The sequence below is a fragment of the Aedes aegypti genome, chromosome 1 (assembly GCF_002204515.2).
Source record: "Aedes aegypti strain LVP_AGWG chromosome 1, AaegL5.0 Primary Assembly, whole genome shotgun sequence".
In the NCBI taxonomy this organism is placed as follows: domain Eukaryota; kingdom Metazoa; phylum Arthropoda; class Insecta; order Diptera; family Culicidae; genus Aedes; species Aedes aegypti.
In genome coordinates this window covers 23,602,768-23,619,710 of record NC_035107.1, presented here as the reverse complement: position 1 = coordinate 23,619,710, position 16,943 = coordinate 23,602,768, and the positions used below count along the sequence as shown (strand labels likewise).

Genomic DNA, 16,943 nt, shown 5'->3' with positions numbered 1-16,943 from the left:
GACGAGATTCGTCAGAATCACTGGACGAGATTCAGATCTCGCCTGAGAGATTCAACGAATCTTGTCTGAGAAGTTCAACGAATCTCGTCTTAGAGATTTTCAGGCGAATATCTCGAAGAGAGTCTGGCAAATCTCTCAGCGAGGTTCAGAAACATCTATAAAAGAGATAAAGACGTATTTCTCAAATAGATTTAGACGTACACTACCCGTCATAAATACGGACTCACTAAAATAAGTATTGCAACACTCAGCTGTATATTGAATCCCCAAGTAACCATTAGCACTAATAATAAGCCCTTAATCAGCATCATAAATGCGTACATGCATTATAATAGCACCACAAATGCTTACACACCTTATAACAGCACTTCCGCTGCATAGAAACCCTATTACAGCATCATTAATGCTTCTAAGCCTGATGCATACGGGCATTAAATAAGCACTATATTGGCTCTATATTCGGATACAGGGCATGTTTAAATGCCATCCAGTGTTTTGACAGATATACCACGTGCTTTGTGTTTGCATGTAGTGGTGAGAGGGAGTCAAACATAAGTCTTCTCACTACTACAATTGCAGGTTTTATGACGGGGAAAAGTGGTGGTTTAAATTGTTCACTTTTCTTTCCAATACTATTCATCTTATGTGGGCGAAGGAGCAAAGGAGCAGAACTTCAACAACTCAACAATACAGGTGTCGCAGGTTCGAGACGCAAAATGAGGAATTTCATCATCATAAAACAAGGATCAATATGTGGCAATTTCAAGTCCTCAAAAGGATGAAAACCACTAAAATGAATAGGTCTGATACGGAGAAGTACTATCTCAATCATTTTATTACATTTTGCATATTCGAGGTTTCCGTTTTCATGCATTTATTCATTTACCTCGTGTACCAGCTGCTTGGCCGCATACGCGAAAGCTCTCTGGCTGCGTACGCGAAAGCACAAAATATTCGCCCGAAAAACCTGGCGAAAACAACTGACGTTTCTCACGTGGTCTTATATCAGCACTAGTGATGCCGAGAAGCACGGTTATATCTTCGCATTATAATGGCACGCTATTTCGCCTTTTCTGGCATTATAATAGCATTATATGCGTATATAAAACTGACAAGCATCAAATGATTACCCTATATGCGCATATAATGCTGTTACCGTGCCGCATTATCGTGCTTACTGGTTACTTGGGTCACTCTGAAAAGTTTAGCATCACCTCAAAACAGGTAATTTCACATTGCTATATCTCAAGATCCTTACGACTTGCAAAGAAGCGATCATCAGCAAAGTTGTTCAGGGGATCAAGGACATCCAGAAAGCGAACAGTTTAGTTCGCAATTTTGCCGCTAGGTGGCGCTAGTGAGCATGTAAAATTGAGCATTTCAAACTAGTTCTAGCTTGTGATCCATAAAAGATAGAAAGTTCGGGTCTTCGGCAAAGTTGCTCAGGGGTTCAAGGACATCCGGAAAGGGAACAGTTTAGTTCGCGATTTTTCCGCTAGGTGGCGCTAGTGAGCATGCAAAATTGAGCATTTCAAACTAGTTCTAGCTTATGATCCATAAAAGATAGAAAGTTCGGGTCTTCGGCAAAGTTGCTCAGGGGTTCAAGGACATCCGGAAAGCGATCAGTTTAGTTCGCGATTTTGCCGCTAGGTGGTGCAAGTGAGCATGTAAAATTGAGCATAGAGAGATCGAAAGTTCGGGTCCTCGGCAAAGTTGCTCAGGGGTTCAAGGAAATCCGGAAAGCAATCAGTTTAGTTCGCGATTTTGCCGTTAGGTGACGCTAGTGAGCATGTAAAATTGAACATTTTGAACTAGTTCTAGCTTGTGATCCATAAGAGATAGAAAGTTCGAGTCTTCAGCAAAGTTGTTCAGGGGTTCAAGGACATCCGGAAAGCGATCAGTTTAGTTCGCAATTTTGCCACTAGGTGGTGCAAGTGAGCATGTAAAATTGAGCATAAAGAGATAGAAAGTTCGGGTCTTCGGCAAGATCGCTCAGGGGTTCAAGGACTTCCGGAAAGGAAACAGTTTAGTTCGCGATTTTCCCGTTAGGTGATGCTAGTGAGCATGTAAAATTGAGCAACTGTTCGCTTTCCGGATGCCCTTGAACCCCTGAGCAGCTTTGCCGAAGACCCGAACTTTCTATCTCTTATGGATCACAAGCTAGAACTAGTTCAAAATGCTAAATTTTACATGCTCACTAGCGCCACCTAGCGGCAAAATCGCGAACTAAACTGTTCGCTTTCCGGATGTCCTTGAACCCCTGAACAACTTTGCCGAAGACCCGAACTTTCTATCTCTTATGGATCACAAGCTAGAACTAGTTTAAAATGCTCAATTTTACATGCTCACTAGCGCCACCTAGCGGCAAAATCGCGAACTAAACTGTTCGCTTTCCGGATGTCCTTGATCCCCTGAACAACTTTGCCGAGGACCCGAACTTTCTATCTTTTATGGATCATAAGCTAGAACTAGTTTGAAATGCTCAATTTTGCATGCTCACTAGCGCCACCTAGCGGAAAAATCGCGAACTAAACTGTTCCCTTTCCGGATGTCCTTGAACCCCTGAGCAACTTTGCCGAAGACCCGAACTTTCTATCTCTTATGGATCACAAGCTAGAACTAGTTCAAAATGCTAAATTTTACATGCTCACTAGCGCCACCTAGCGGCAAAATCGCGAACTAAACTGTTCGCTTTCCGGATGTCCTTGAACCCCTGAACAACTTTGCCGAAGACCCGAACTTTCTATCTCTTATGGATCACAAGCTAGAACTAGTTTAAAATGCTCAATTTTACATGCTCACTAGCGCCACCTAGCGGCAAAATCGCGAACTAAACTGTTCGCTTTCCGGATGTCCTTGATCCCCTGAACAACTTTGCTAAAGATCGCTTCTTTGCAAGTCGTAAGAATCTCGAGATATAGCAATGTGAATTAACCTGTTTTGAGGTGATGCTAAACTTTTTGGGGGTGATTCATTATTCAGCTGAGTGTTGCAATACTTATTTCAGTGAGTCCGTATTTATGACGGGTAGTGTATCTCTTGAAGAGATTCAGACGAATCTCTTGAAGAGATTCAGACGAATCTCTTGAAGAGATTCAGATGAATCTCTTGAAGAGAATCAGACGAAACTCTAGAAGAGATCCAGACGAATCTCTCGAAGACTCGATGACAGATCCGAAATTAAAAATTCAGACGAATTTCTCGAAAAAAATCAGGTGAATCTCTCGAAGAGATTAAGATCAATCTCGTCAAAAGATTCGAATCGATGAATTTCTTGAATAAGTTCATACGAATCTCTCAAGGAGATTCAAACGAATCTCTTGAAGAGATTCAGACGAATGTTTTGAAGAGATTCAGACGAATCTCTCGAAAAGTTTCAGACGAATTTTTAGAAAAGATTCAAACAAATCTCGAAGAGATTCAGACGAATCTCTCGAAAAGATTCAGACGAATCGCTAGAAGAGATTCAGACGGATCTTCCGAAGAGATTCAAACGAGTCTAACGAAGAGATTGAGACCAACCTCATCGTATCTGAATTTTTCAAATAAATTCAGACGAATCTCTTCTAAAACTCAAAGGAATCTTGTTTAGAGATTCTAACGATTTTTTAATAGATTTCATCTAATCATTTTTTGAAATGCAGGCGAATCTTGCCAGATACAGATTCAAATGAATCTTTAAGACGAATTCGTCTAGAGATTCAAACGAATTTATTCTATAGATGCAAATTACTTTTAGGTATTCATTCGAATCCGGTCTAGATTTTCGAGAGAACTTGTTCTAGAGTTTAAGACGAATTTATTCTAGAGATCAACCAATCTCTCTTTTCTAGTGTCACTCATGATTCTTGTCATCAAATTTTGTGTTTGAGATTCGACAATTTCTTAAAATCTCTGTTTCTACTTCTCCTATAAGGAGTGGATTGGTCTCAGAAATATATGTTTAAATTTGTATTTAAGACAACAAAACATAAACGTGATAAATATCGTTCTGTACGATATCAGTTTCTCATGACATCCCCTCTTTTTCCCTCTTTCCAGATGATGATCCACGCATGGGACAACTACAAGCTGTACGCTTGGGGCAAAAACGAGCTGAAGCCCATCACCAAACGGGGCCACTCGGGCAGCATCTTCGGGGCGTTTGATCTCGGGGCGACCATCGTCGACGGTCTGGACACGCTCTACCTGATGGGACTGCACAAGGAGTTCGACGAGGGACGCGACTGGGTCCTTCGGAAGTTCACCCTGGAAAGCGTGGGCAGCGATCTGTCGGTGTTCGAGACGAACATCCGCTTCATCGGAGGATTCCTGACCTGCTACGCGTTCACCGGCGATCGGCTGTTCCTGGAGAAGGCCAAGTACGTGGCGGACAAGCTGCTGCCGGCGTTCCAGACCCCGACCGGCATCCCGTACGCGCTCGTCAACCCGACCAATGGGGTAAGTGAGGAAGCTTCAGGGGTTCTCAATTATTTCAAATTTTTCTTCTACACGATTCCAGTATCTTAGTCTCGAAGATTGAACATCATGTACATACAATAGTCAATCGACAACCATCTTGCACAAGGGATGGGATTCGAGATGATTGTAGCCCTAATAGGAAAGCACAGTGTCGGTATTCTAATTGGGTCATTCCCTAGAAATATTTGAATCCCATGCCTGAAAACATTTTGACTCCCTAAATATTTTATTCTTTCCATAGAATAGATTCGCTTTCCACAGTCTACTAGGATTAGTGCACTTCCACAGTTCGTAGTTCACGGCGAAGCCTACTATTTCGCTTTCAGTACTCTTATAATGCTAATATGTAACTAAGTTGCATAATAGTTGTGTAACAGTTCTAAGAGTAAAATATGCAAAAACGATGAGTTTTATTGGGGCAGACTTCACTGTTTGGAACCTGTATATATAAACCGCAGCGAGCATGCTCTTCAAATCATTTCTAGAGTAGTTTATAGCAACTTTCCAATCTAACAAGCACCAAACTCTAGGCTAGCCCAAATCAACCAACTATCATTGTGAAATCTTCTCTTCTCTCCCCCTCTGTCTGGATATAAATTTCTGTGTGTGGAAATAATTGTGCAACTAATTGTCGGTGCTTTCTGTTGTGGGTTCTCGGTATCCAATTCAATGTGTGTAATCTTAACAATTTGTGCAGCCCAAAACCCTACTCGAGCGAGTCGTCAATCATGTAGAAACCTTTTTTGTCAATCTGTTCTACAAGGTTAGTAAAAGCGTTCTCTTTCCTCCTACCGATTTTTCTCACATATCTCTCCATTTCGAACCAAGCAAAAATCCATAACCGATAACTAGATTTAAGCTTCTTTCAGTGTCCTTGAAAATGGAATAGGAAATCATACATGTCGCCCTCATCTTCCTCCTCCAATCGTCTCTACACATAGCTAGAGGATGACTCTGGTAGGCACCACACCTCTAATCCCCCATTCCCCCCTTCATAAAACCTTAGTTTACAGTGGTAGAGATACTTTCACATTCACTAGATAGAAACGAAGAATTTTTGCCTGACTGTGTTGTGGACGACCATCGTCTCGTCGTAGTTCGAATGCGGAACGAAGAAATCGATTCGAAGCTTGTAGGGAAAGTAGTTTTTCTCTGCTGGTGGAATAGTTGTAGGAAGCGAACAAATACCTAGTGTGCATCATGCCAAAGCCAGAACCAGAATCCGATATAGGATTGCAATCATCTCGAATCTCATCCCATTGCATTCGATCCGTAGCTGTAGTTTCCATCATATTTGAATTATTGTGTTTGTTTTAGAAATTGGTTCTTCGATGGATTTGAATTTCAACAGTTAGTCCACAAAATTAAGCCTTTTACATGAATCAACAAATTTTGTCAATCTCGAACTCAGTAGAAGTCTGTTGAGAATTTTGAATTTTACTCATCAAGAGATTTTTTTTGCAATAACATAACATATTTCGTTAAAGGAATCTTATCTAAGTAATTAATAGAAAAAAATTGATATAAATTAGAGACCTTGTCAAAAATGAGCAATTCTCGAAAGAATCAGTGTTAATTTTGGTCTATAAGTTAAAAATATATCTAAACTTTTCAACTGGAGTTCAATGGATTTAAACGAATATTGTTAAAGATCTCCATTAATCCTCAACAAATCTCTTTGATTTATCTCATATAAAGATTCAGTATAATTCCACCTATAAATGCGTCAGAATCTGGTCCGAGTCTCCGGACCCGATACGACAGAATATCTATCAAATTCAGTGAAAACTCAAGGCGAGATTCATTAGAATCTGTAGACGAGATTCTTTAGAATCTCTGGACGAGATTCTTAAGAATCTCTGGACGATATTGGTTAGCATCTCTTGACGAGATTTGTTAGAATATCTTGACGAGATTCGTCAGAATTCCTGGACGAGATTCATTAGAATCTCTGGACGAGATTCGTCAGAGGAAATTTGTCTGAATCTCTAAACGAGATTCGTCGGAATTTCTAGACAAGATTCGTCTGAATCTCTAGACGAGATTCATCTGAATCTCAAGACGAGATTCGTCTAAATCTCTAGACTAGCTTCGTCTGAATCTCTAGACGAGTTTCAACGAATCTCGCCGAGAGATTCAACGAATCTCGCCGAGAGATTCATGGCATCTTGCCGAGAGATTCATGGAATCTTGCCAAGTGATTCATGGAATCTCGCAAAGATGCAACCAATGTCGCCGAGAGATTCAACGAATCTCGCCGAGAGATTCAACGAATCTCGCCGAGAGATTCAACGAATCTCGCTGAGAGATTCATCGAATCTCGCCGAAAAATTCATTGAATCTAGCCGAGAGATTCATCGCGTCCAGTCGAGAGATTCGACGAATCTCGCTGAGCGATTCATCGTAACTCGCTGAGAGATTCATCGAATCTCGCTGAGAGATTCATCGAATTTCTTCTAAGAGATTCATCGAACTTCGCTGAGAGATTCATCGAATCTCGCTGAGAGATTCATCGAATCTCGTCTAAGAGATTCATCGAATCTCGCTAAGAGATTCATCGAACTTCGCTGAGAGATTCACCGAATCTCGTCTGAGCGATTCACCGTACTTCGTCTGAGAGATTCACCGAATCTCGTCTGAGAGATTCACCGAACCTCGGTGAGAGATTCACCTAATATCGCTGAGAGATTCTTCAAATCTCGCTGAGAGATCCACCGAATCTCGCTGAGAGATCCACCGAATCTCGTTGAGAGATTCACCGAATCTCGCTGAGAGATTCACCGAATCTCGTCTGAGAGATTCACCAAATCTCGCTGAGAGATTCATCGAATGTCGCTGATAGATTCACCGAATCTCGCTGAGATATTCACCGAATCTCGCTGAGAGATTCACCGAATCTCACTGATAGATTCACCGAATCTCGCTGAGAGATTCACCGAATCTCGCTGAGAGATTCACCGAATCTCGCTGAGAGATTCACCGAATCTCGCTTAAAGATTCACCGAATCTCGCTGAGAGATTCACCGAATCTCGCTGAGAGATTCACCGAATCTCGCTGAGAGATTCACCGAATCTCGCTGAGAGATTCACCGAATCTCGCTGAGAGATTCACCGAATCTCGCTGAGAGATTCACCGAATCTCGCTGAGAGATTCGCCGAATCTCGCTGAGAGATTCACCGAATCTCGCTGATAGATTCACCGAATCTCGCTGAGAGATTCACCGAATCTCGCTGAGAGATTCACCGAATCTCGCTTAAAGATTCACCGAATCTCGCTGAGAGATTCACCGAATCTCGTCTGAGAGATTCACCAAATCTCGTCTGAGAGATTCACCGAATCTCGTCTGAGAGATTCACCGAATCTCGTCTGAGAGATTCACCGAATCTCGTCTGAGAGATTCACCGAATCTCATCTGAGAGATTCACCGAATCTCGTCTGAGAGATTCACCGAATCTCGTCTGAGAGATTCACCGAATCTCGTCTGAGAGATTCACCGAATCTCGTCTGAGAGATTCACCGAATCTCATCTGAGAGATTCACCGAATCTCGTCTGAGAGATTCACCGAATCTCGTCTGAGAGATTCACCGAATCTCGTCTGAGAGATTCACCGAATCTCGTCTAAGAGATTCACCGAATCTCGTCTGAGAGATTCACCGAATCTCGTCTGAGAGATTCACCGAATCTCGTCTGAAAGATTCACCGAATCTCGTCTGAAAGATTCACCGAATCTCGTCTGAGAGATTGAACGAGTCTCGTCTGAGAGATTGAACGAATCTCGTCTCAGAAATTCACCGAATCTCGTCTGAGAGATTCACCGAATCGCGTCTGAGAGAATCACCGAATCTCGTCTGAGAGATTCACCGCATTTCGTCTGAGAGGTTCACCGAATCTCGTCTGAGAGATTCATCGAATCTCGCTGAGAGATTCATCGAATCTCGCTGAGAGATTCATCGAATCTCGCTGAGAGATTCATCGAATGTCGCTGAGAGATTCATCGAATCTCGCTGAGAGATTCATCGAATCTCGCTGAGAGATTCATCGAATCTCGCTGAGAGATTCATCGAATCTCGCTGAGAGATTCATCGAATCTCGCTGAGAGATTCACCGACTCTCGTCTGAGAGATGCACCGAATCTCGTCTGTGAGATTCAGCGAATCTCGTCTGAGAGATTTACCAAATGTCGCCTGAGAGATCAACGAATCTCACCTGAGAGATTCAACGAATCTCACCTGAGAGATTCAACGAATCTCACCTGAGAGATTCACCGAATCTCACCTGAGAGATTCTTCGAATCTCGCTGAGAGATTCACTTAATCTTGCCTGAGAGATTCAACGAATCTCGTCCGAGAAATTCAACGAATCTCGTCTAAAAGATTCGCCGACTCTCGTCGGAGAGATTCACCGAATCTCGTCTGAGAGATTCACCGAATCTCGTCTGAGAGATTCACCGAATCTCGTCTGAGAGATTCACCGAATCTCGTCTGAGAGATTCGCCGAATCTCGTCTGAGAGATTCACCGAATCTCGTCTGAGAGATCCACCGAATCTCGTCTGAGAGATTCACCGACTCTCGTCTGAGAGGTTCACCGAATCTTGTCTGAGAGATTCAACGAATCTCGTCTGAGAGATTCGCCGAATCTCGTCTGAGAGATTCACCGAATCTGGTCTGAGAGATTCACCGAATCTCGTCTGAGAGATTCACCGAATCTCGTCTGAGAGATTCGCCGAATCTCGTCTGAGAGATTCACCGAATCTCGTCTGAGAGATTCACCGAATCTCGTCTGAGAGATTCTCCGAATCTTGTCTGAGAGATTCGCCGAATCTCGTCTGAGAGATTCACCGAATCTGGTCTGAGAGATTCACCGAATCTCGTCTGAGAGATTCACCGAATCTCGTCTGAGAGATTCACCGAATCTCGTCTGAGAGATTCACCGAATCTCGTCTGAGAGATTCACCGAATCTCGTCTGAGAGATTCACCGAATCTCGTCTGAGAGATTCACCGAATCTCGTCTGAGAGATTCACCGAATCTCGTCTGAGAGGTTCACCGAATCTTGTCTGAGAGATTCAACGAATCTCGCTCAGAGATTGAACGAATCTCGCTCAGAGATTGAACGAATCTCGCTCAGAGATTCACCGAATCTCGCTCAGAGATTCAACGAATCTCGTCTGAGAGATTCTCCGAATCTCGTCTGAGAGATTCGCCGAATCTCGTCTGAGAGATTCACCGAATCTGGTCTGAGAGATTCACCGAATCTCGTATGAGAGATTCACCGAATCTCGTCTGAGAGATTCACCGAATCTCGTCTGAGAGATTCACCGAATCTCGTCTGAGAGATTCACCGAATCTCGTCTGAGAGATTCACCGAATCTCGTCTGAGAGATTCACCGAATCTCGTCTGAGAGATTCACCGAATCTCGTCTGAGAGGTTCACCGAATCTTGTCTGAGAGATTCAACGAATCTCGCTCAGAGATTGAACGAATCTCGCTCAGAGATTGAACGAATCTCGCTCAGAGATTCACCGAATCTCGCTCAGAGATTCAACGAATCTCGCTCAGAGATTCAACGAATCTCGCTCAGAGATTCAACGAATCTCGCTCAGAGATTCAACGAATCTCGCTCAGAGATTCAACGAATCTCGCTCAGAGATTCAACGAATCTCGCTCAGAGATTCAACGAATCTCGCTCAGAGATTCAACGAATCTCGCTCAGAGATTCAACGAATCTCGCTCAGAGATTCAACGAATCTCGCTCAGAGATTCAACGAATCTCGCTCAGAGATTCAACGAATCTCGCTTAGAGATTCTACGTATCTTGTCTAAGATTCTACGAATTTTGTCTGACAGAAACAGCGAATCTCGTGTGAAAGGAACAGCGAATCTCGTCTGAGATATATAGCGCATCTGGCCTGAGAGATTCAACGAATCTTGTCATAAAGATGCAACGAATATCATTTGAGAGATTTAACGTGTATCATCTGAGAGATTCAGCGAATCTCGTCTGAAAGATTCAACGAATCCCGTCCAAGAGATTGAACGATTCTCGTCTAAGAGATCCAATGAATCTCGTAACGAATCTCGTTTGAGAGATCTCGTCTGAAAGAATCAACGAATTTTGCCTCAGACATTTCACGAATTTCTTCGAGAGATATAACGAACTCTAACGAATATTGTTTGATTTAAATCTTGTTAATATTTTAGAATTTCTGCAATTATACTTGAAATGTTTCGATAGGGGAAATTCAACGCATCTTCACATTTATGTCATCAATAGGGACCGTCCATAAATGACGTAGCATTTTTTCACTGATTTTTTATACCCCCCTCCCCCCTCGTAGCATTTAGTCACAAATGCTGATACCCCCCCTTGGAAAATACGTAGCATATCAAGCACCCCCCCCCCCCCCCCCTTAATTTTTTTTTTGTTTTCCACAACAATTGAGCTAAAACGAAACATTAAAATCCAGAAATTAAAAACAAAGTTTTATTTTATAGATAACTGACAAACAACAGTTTGGAATACTGTAGCGCTCAAAAAACATTTGGGAAACAGTTTTAACTAACTTATTTCTCTGTTGATGTTACAGAATGTTGTTTCCCAGTTTATATTTATTTTGTTACATTTAGGTTAAATTTTAATTGTAGTACTTTTACTATGGGTAAAACCTAAAAGAAGTTTACAGCTAAATATGTACAAAAGAAAATTCTTGTTTGGAGTGATGAAACGAACAGCAATAAGTTATATATAGAAAGCGTTGTGTTTGGATGGGCATCTAATTCTTCCGAAAGAGGTGCACTTTGCGAAAGAGGACCACGTGATTATTGAGCTGAAATCGAATTCAGGTTAACTTCTGCGTTCATGAGTCCCCTCATGGCGTAGTGGTTAACGCGCCCCAACTAGAGATCGGGGAGTCGTGAGTTCGATTCTCACTGAGAAGACGTGTAACTTTTTCGCAAATCTTCACATCAATTTGTCCATCTAATCCAATTGCAAATTATATGTAATGTTTAGCTTTTCGGTAGTTGTTAAACTTCCACTCGGCTGGTTGGCCGTAAACCACGATTCATAATTAAAACAAGTATTTATCGAGCAACGGACTCATGTTCCGTAACCGGTCGTTTGAGAACGTCGCGACCCATTGGAAGCCCACACAATAGAAACCTCAGCCAGCGCAGTTGCTGGCTAGTGTAGTGTGCTATTCCTATATCTAAAAAACAATGCGCTCTCGGGCTAGGCATTGGATATATATAGAAAGCGTTGTGTTTGGATGGGCATCTAATTCTTCCGAAAGAGGTGCACTTTGCGAAAGAGGACCACGTGATTATTGAGCTGAAATCGAATTCAGGTTAACTTCTGCGTTCATGAGTCCCCTCATGGCGTAGTGGTTAACGCGCCCCAACTAGAGATCGGGGAGTCGTGAGTTCGATTCTCACTGAGAAGACGTGTAACTTTTTCGCAAATCTTCACATCAATTTGTCTATCTAATCCAATTGCAAATTATATGTAATGTTTAGCTTTTCGGTAGTTGTTAAACTTCCACTCGGCTGGTTGGCCGTAAACCACGATTCATAATTAAAACAAGTAGCAATAAGTTAGTTTTTTAAATTATTCGTGGTTAAGGAACAGATTTCAGTGAATATGATCAACAAAATACCTCAATTTAGAATGGTTCTCCGTCATTATTTTCTTAATTCAAATCCATTCAGCAAATAGTGGCCAGATAGAGAAAAAATAAAAATTGTAATATTTGGAATGTTTCAAAAATAAGCAATTTCAGGGCTGTTCCATCAATACTGTGTAGAAATCTCATGCAACATTGAACGCACTGAATAAATATCTTGTATTACTAAAATAACGTTAATATTCATCTAAATGAGCATATTATGAAATAATATATTTGAGGAAAAAAATTTCTAACAGAAAATTATTATTAAACTTAAACGGTTGATTGTATATCTTGTTAACAAATGGAAAAATAATACTTTCCAAGTCGATAAAGCATTGATTTTTACTTAACTTGTTGAGCTTTTAATTTATTTATTCATAAATAAATAGTTTGGACACGAATATAATATAAAATTCACATAACTATTTAAACCTTCATAAAATCTGTTTAGTTGTCAGGAATAAAATGATTAAGGGATTAATGGTTCGGAGCTGAATCATTATTTTATAACTTAAGTTTAATAGTTCAGCCAAAGAAGTTTGATAACAACTGTTTTACATTTTTTTTCCAGCGCCACTTTTTTTTACCGAAATTATTTAAAATGCTACGTCCACAAGCTGGGACCCCTCCCTCCCCCTCGTCACACATCGTCACAAATTCGTGAAGCCCCCCCTCCCCCCTAAAATGCTACGTCATTTATGGACGACCCCAAATGCATTACTACAAATTTTACAAAAAATATTTTATTATTCAATTTTTAAATGATCATGATGTCCAAACATTTCTCTAACTATCATCCTTCCGAATCCCTATCAAACAGATCAGCAAAAACTACGGCTGGGCTAGTGGCGGTAGCAGTATCCTGTCGGAGTTCGGCACCCTGCATCTGGAGTTCGCCTACCTGAGTGACATCACCGGCGATTCGGTGTACCGCGAGCGGGTCCAGGCGATCCGATCGGTACTGAAGGAGATCGAAAAGCCCAAGGGCCTCTATCCGAACTATCTGAATCCGAAGACGGGCAAGTGGGGCCAGCAGCACATGTCCCTGGGGGCCCTTGGGGACAGTTTCTACGAGTACCTGCTTAAGGCGTGGATCCAGAGTGGGCACGAAGACGACGAAGCCCGGGAGATGTACGACGACGCGATGCAGGCCATCATCCAGCACATGATCCGGACCAGTCCCGGGGGGTTGACGTACGTTTCGGATCTGAAGTTCGAACGGCTGGAGCACAAGATGGACCACTTGGCGTGCTTTGCGGGTAAGGATGGGTGTTAGGGAAGAATAAGGATTGCGGATTGATCGATTTGCGTGATGGTTACTCTAGGTGGCCTGTTCGGTCTTGGAGGAACCACGTTGAACAACCAGTACTCGGAGCGATACATGGAAATCGGCGAAGGACTGACGAATACCTGCCACGAGAGCTACGTCCGGACGTACACCCGGCTGGGGCCGGAGGCGTTCCGCTTCAACGACGGAGTTGAGGCCAAGGCCCTGAAGTCCCAGGAGAAGTACTACATCTTGCGACCGGAGACATTCGAGAGTTACTTCGTCATGTGGAGACTGACGCACGATCAGAAGTATCGCGACTGGGCATGGGACGCCGTGCAGGTAAGGCTCAACTGACAACGGTAGTATTACGGAGCCGATTGGATTATATTTCTGTATTTCAACTCAGGCACTTGAGAAGCACTGTCGGACACCGAACGGATTCAGTGGTTTGAAGAACGTCTACCTGACGGATCCGCAGAAGGATGACGTCCAGCAAAGTTTCTTCCTGGCGGAGACACTTAAGGTAAGAAATCTCTGAAGAAGGGACACTCATGCTAGGGTCAATAGCTAACCTCACCTTCCCCCGTTCCAGTACCTTTATCTAATCTTCTCGGACGACTCGCTACTACGGCTCGAGGACTGGGTGTTCAACACGGAAGCCCACCCTCTGCCGGTGAGGGGACGCAACTTGCTGTACCGTGCAGCGGCGACCTCCAACGCTCCCTGAACTGCTTGAACCTGGCCGTCGTCGGAAGGTGGAGAAGATGTCTTACCATTAGCGCAATGGTAGAAGGGCAAAATCTCCACCGGAACCGCTGAACCATCTCTCCACCACCACTACACCACTGAAGCACCTTGGCAGAAGCAAAAACGGAATGGGCGGAGAGTCATCAATGCCGAAGGAGGGAGCTTTAGACGATGTTAGGGACTTCTTCCCCGTTTTCCCGCCATCACCACCACCATTACCATCATTACTCCGAAGAAACATTCCGGGGAACCGGTGGGATATCGCTAGATAGGGGGATTATAGCGATGAGTTGTGTTCTATTTTGCGCGCGTTTGTATGTGCGATTGCGTGTGAGTGTATGTGTGTGCGTGAGTGTAAATTTTAGTGAAACAAATATGTCTCTTCCTCGATTGTTCGGAGGAAGCATTTCCTTTACTTGTAATAACTAGCCAGTCGTCGAACTGTGCGCGCGCGAGAGGAGCAGAGTGGGATTACCGAAGGCGCGAGTCATGTTAGACGTGTAAATTTGATTATTAAAACGTAGGCCACTAATATAGAACCGAGAGCGTGAGGGAAACGATTTAGAAATGCAGAACTATTAAGAAAAGCGCGCACGCGAGCGAGACAAAGAGTGATTCTTAACTTAATTCTTGAATGATTGTAGTTAATTATATAGGGAAAGATATATATATAGAAGAAAAAAGGAGAACAATTAAATGTGATGAAACAAAGGAAACCTATTAATTTATCGACGACGAAAATTGTTCTAACTCTAGAATGTGTTGATATTAGTGAAATAAACAAAGAAACAACCAACTGCGGAACGGAAAATTCGAAAACCAGAAGAACGTGTTCTGTTATAACGTTTCGTTGGAAAGAACAAGACGCCGCACGGTCCTTGAAGCCATTAATATAGTCCAATCCAGTTTCTATCAAATATCTTCCAGTTGAAAACTAATCCTACCTAGCCGAAAATCGGAATTTTGCAGCACAGTCCATGTTTAGTAGAGAGAGAGACAGAAATACAAAAAAAAACAGCACAGTATTAGAAGCACTTTTGTAAAGTACAGTCCCACCACACGACCTAGAAGAGAAACACAATGGAAATCAACTGACTATAAAAAAAACAGCTCGAACTTTCTGGTTGTGAAGCGTTTTCTTGTGTTGAAGGAACCACCTTTCGTTGTTGAATATGGGCAGTTTCGGACATCATCTAGGGTACCGGTGTGCCCGATAGATAGGTAAGTATTGGATGGAAACCACATTTTCAAGTTCCAAAAAGTTTGGATAAAGTTCCGAGTGGAACTTTCCACCTTCTTAGAACGTTAAAGTGTGGTAATACGGAATTTCAGATTACATAAAGTGCCAGGAATAGGATTACCACAGTGGCCTTCTTCGGAACTTCGGGAAAAAGTTCTTAACGCTATAAGCTTTCTAAGCAGCTTCGAACTATTGAAAAATCTTTTTTTTTCTCTAAATAGTGAGTGACATACGCTCATCAGCTTCTATTGTGGCAGAGCTAATAAAAGCATCGTCTCGGTTAAGCGCTTTGTTATGCGTCACTGGATCATCCAAGAACGTCTGTAGAAAAATCGGCACCGGTATCGGAACTTTCGTTGTCACTATCGTTCAAATCATGGAGGAATCAAACGGGGTGACTTGCAACACTTTCCAGATATCTTTCTTAATAACTTAGAAAATAAACGATATTGTTTTTATTTTTCTTCGTCATAGTTTTAATGTGGACTAGTACTCTCAAATATAAGTATACGAAAAAATATTGCAATTCATACTTCAGTGAAAAACATAAATGTTGGGTGTTGCAAGTCACCCCATCTGCGGGGTGACTTGCAACGCTTAGATAAGTTGAAAGAAAATCATTTTTAAAACATTTTGATCATTGTAATTTTCACCTTTTCCTTATTCTTAGATGGTCCTGCATTAGATACGGTAGTTTGTTGGTCCTTATTACGTTTATTTTTCTTGGCTGGCTCATTCATTGGGTCATCTTTGTACTTTTTTGTACGCTTGGCAACTGTTGATGATGAATTCACTGGAATCTGTTGTGGTAAATCTTCAGTCGTCACAACACCACCCGGTTCAGTGAGGATTCGTTTTTTACGAGCCGGTGCTACATCCGGAGATTTTCCGAATCGAGCATCCTTGAGAACGTTGACGAAAGCATTGGACCAGGACTTTTCAGCTCCAGTTTCTGTTTCTCTCCTGGCTTCCGGTAGCTTCCTGAGCACCTGTTGAGGATTCAAAGGATATATTCCGGTTGTACGGAATCCAGAACGCAAACTGCCAGCAGCATTGTCCAATCTTTCGACCGTCTTCTTAAGAAGTCCGGGAAACAAATGTTTCGGTACTGTTCCAGAGAATTTCGCCTTATATTCCAGAAGAACTTTCCTCCATTTGATTTTCAAAGGGCGGAAGAACGCTACGTCAAGTGGTTGGCAAAGATGCGTGCTATTCGGCGGAAGAAATACAAATCTTATGTTGTATTCCTGGCATGTTTGTATTACTCGCATAGACAGATGACTTGCCAGGTTATCACCGATAAGGATTTTTGGAGCTTGGCAATCCTCGGGATCGTGTTTCTTGAAGTGTGGCAATGCCACCTTAAAAAACCACTTCTCAAACAAATCATTGTCGAACCAACCACTTTTGGAGCATCCGTACACAGTGTGTTGAGGCCCTCCTGTTGTCCAAGTGTCATACAGAAAACGACTTTTGTACACTACGAACGGGGGCAGCAGAATTCCCGACGCCGTTCCAGCAAACATCGCGGAGGTGCTTGTTTTAGTGGAATCGAGA

The 16,943-nt window shown here is 42.5% G+C and overlaps 1 protein-coding gene across 5 annotated transcripts in view; it reads left to right on the top strand.

Annotated features, from left to right (window-relative positions):
* Nucleotides 1–15,247, top strand: part of LOC5578387 (mannosyl-oligosaccharide alpha-1,2-mannosidase IA) — a 217,026-nt gene extending 201,779 nt beyond the window's left edge. For all 5 annotated transcript variants that reach the window (XM_021839159.1, XM_021839160.1, XM_021839161.1 and 2 more), the window contains exons 3-7: nucleotides 4,042–4,440; nucleotides 12,950–13,388; nucleotides 13,455–13,738; nucleotides 13,806–13,922; nucleotides 13,992–15,247. In XM_021839159.1, coding sequence (XP_021694851.1) covers nucleotides 4,042–4,440; nucleotides 12,950–13,388; nucleotides 13,455–13,738; nucleotides 13,806–13,922; nucleotides 13,992–14,126 — 1,374 coding nt within the window. In that variant the 3' untranslated portion in view covers nucleotides 14,127–15,247. The remainder of the gene's footprint in view (nucleotides 1–4,041; nucleotides 4,441–12,949; nucleotides 13,389–13,454; nucleotides 13,739–13,805; nucleotides 13,923–13,991) is intronic.
* The last annotated feature ends 1,696 nt before the right edge of the window (nucleotides 15,248–16,943 follow it).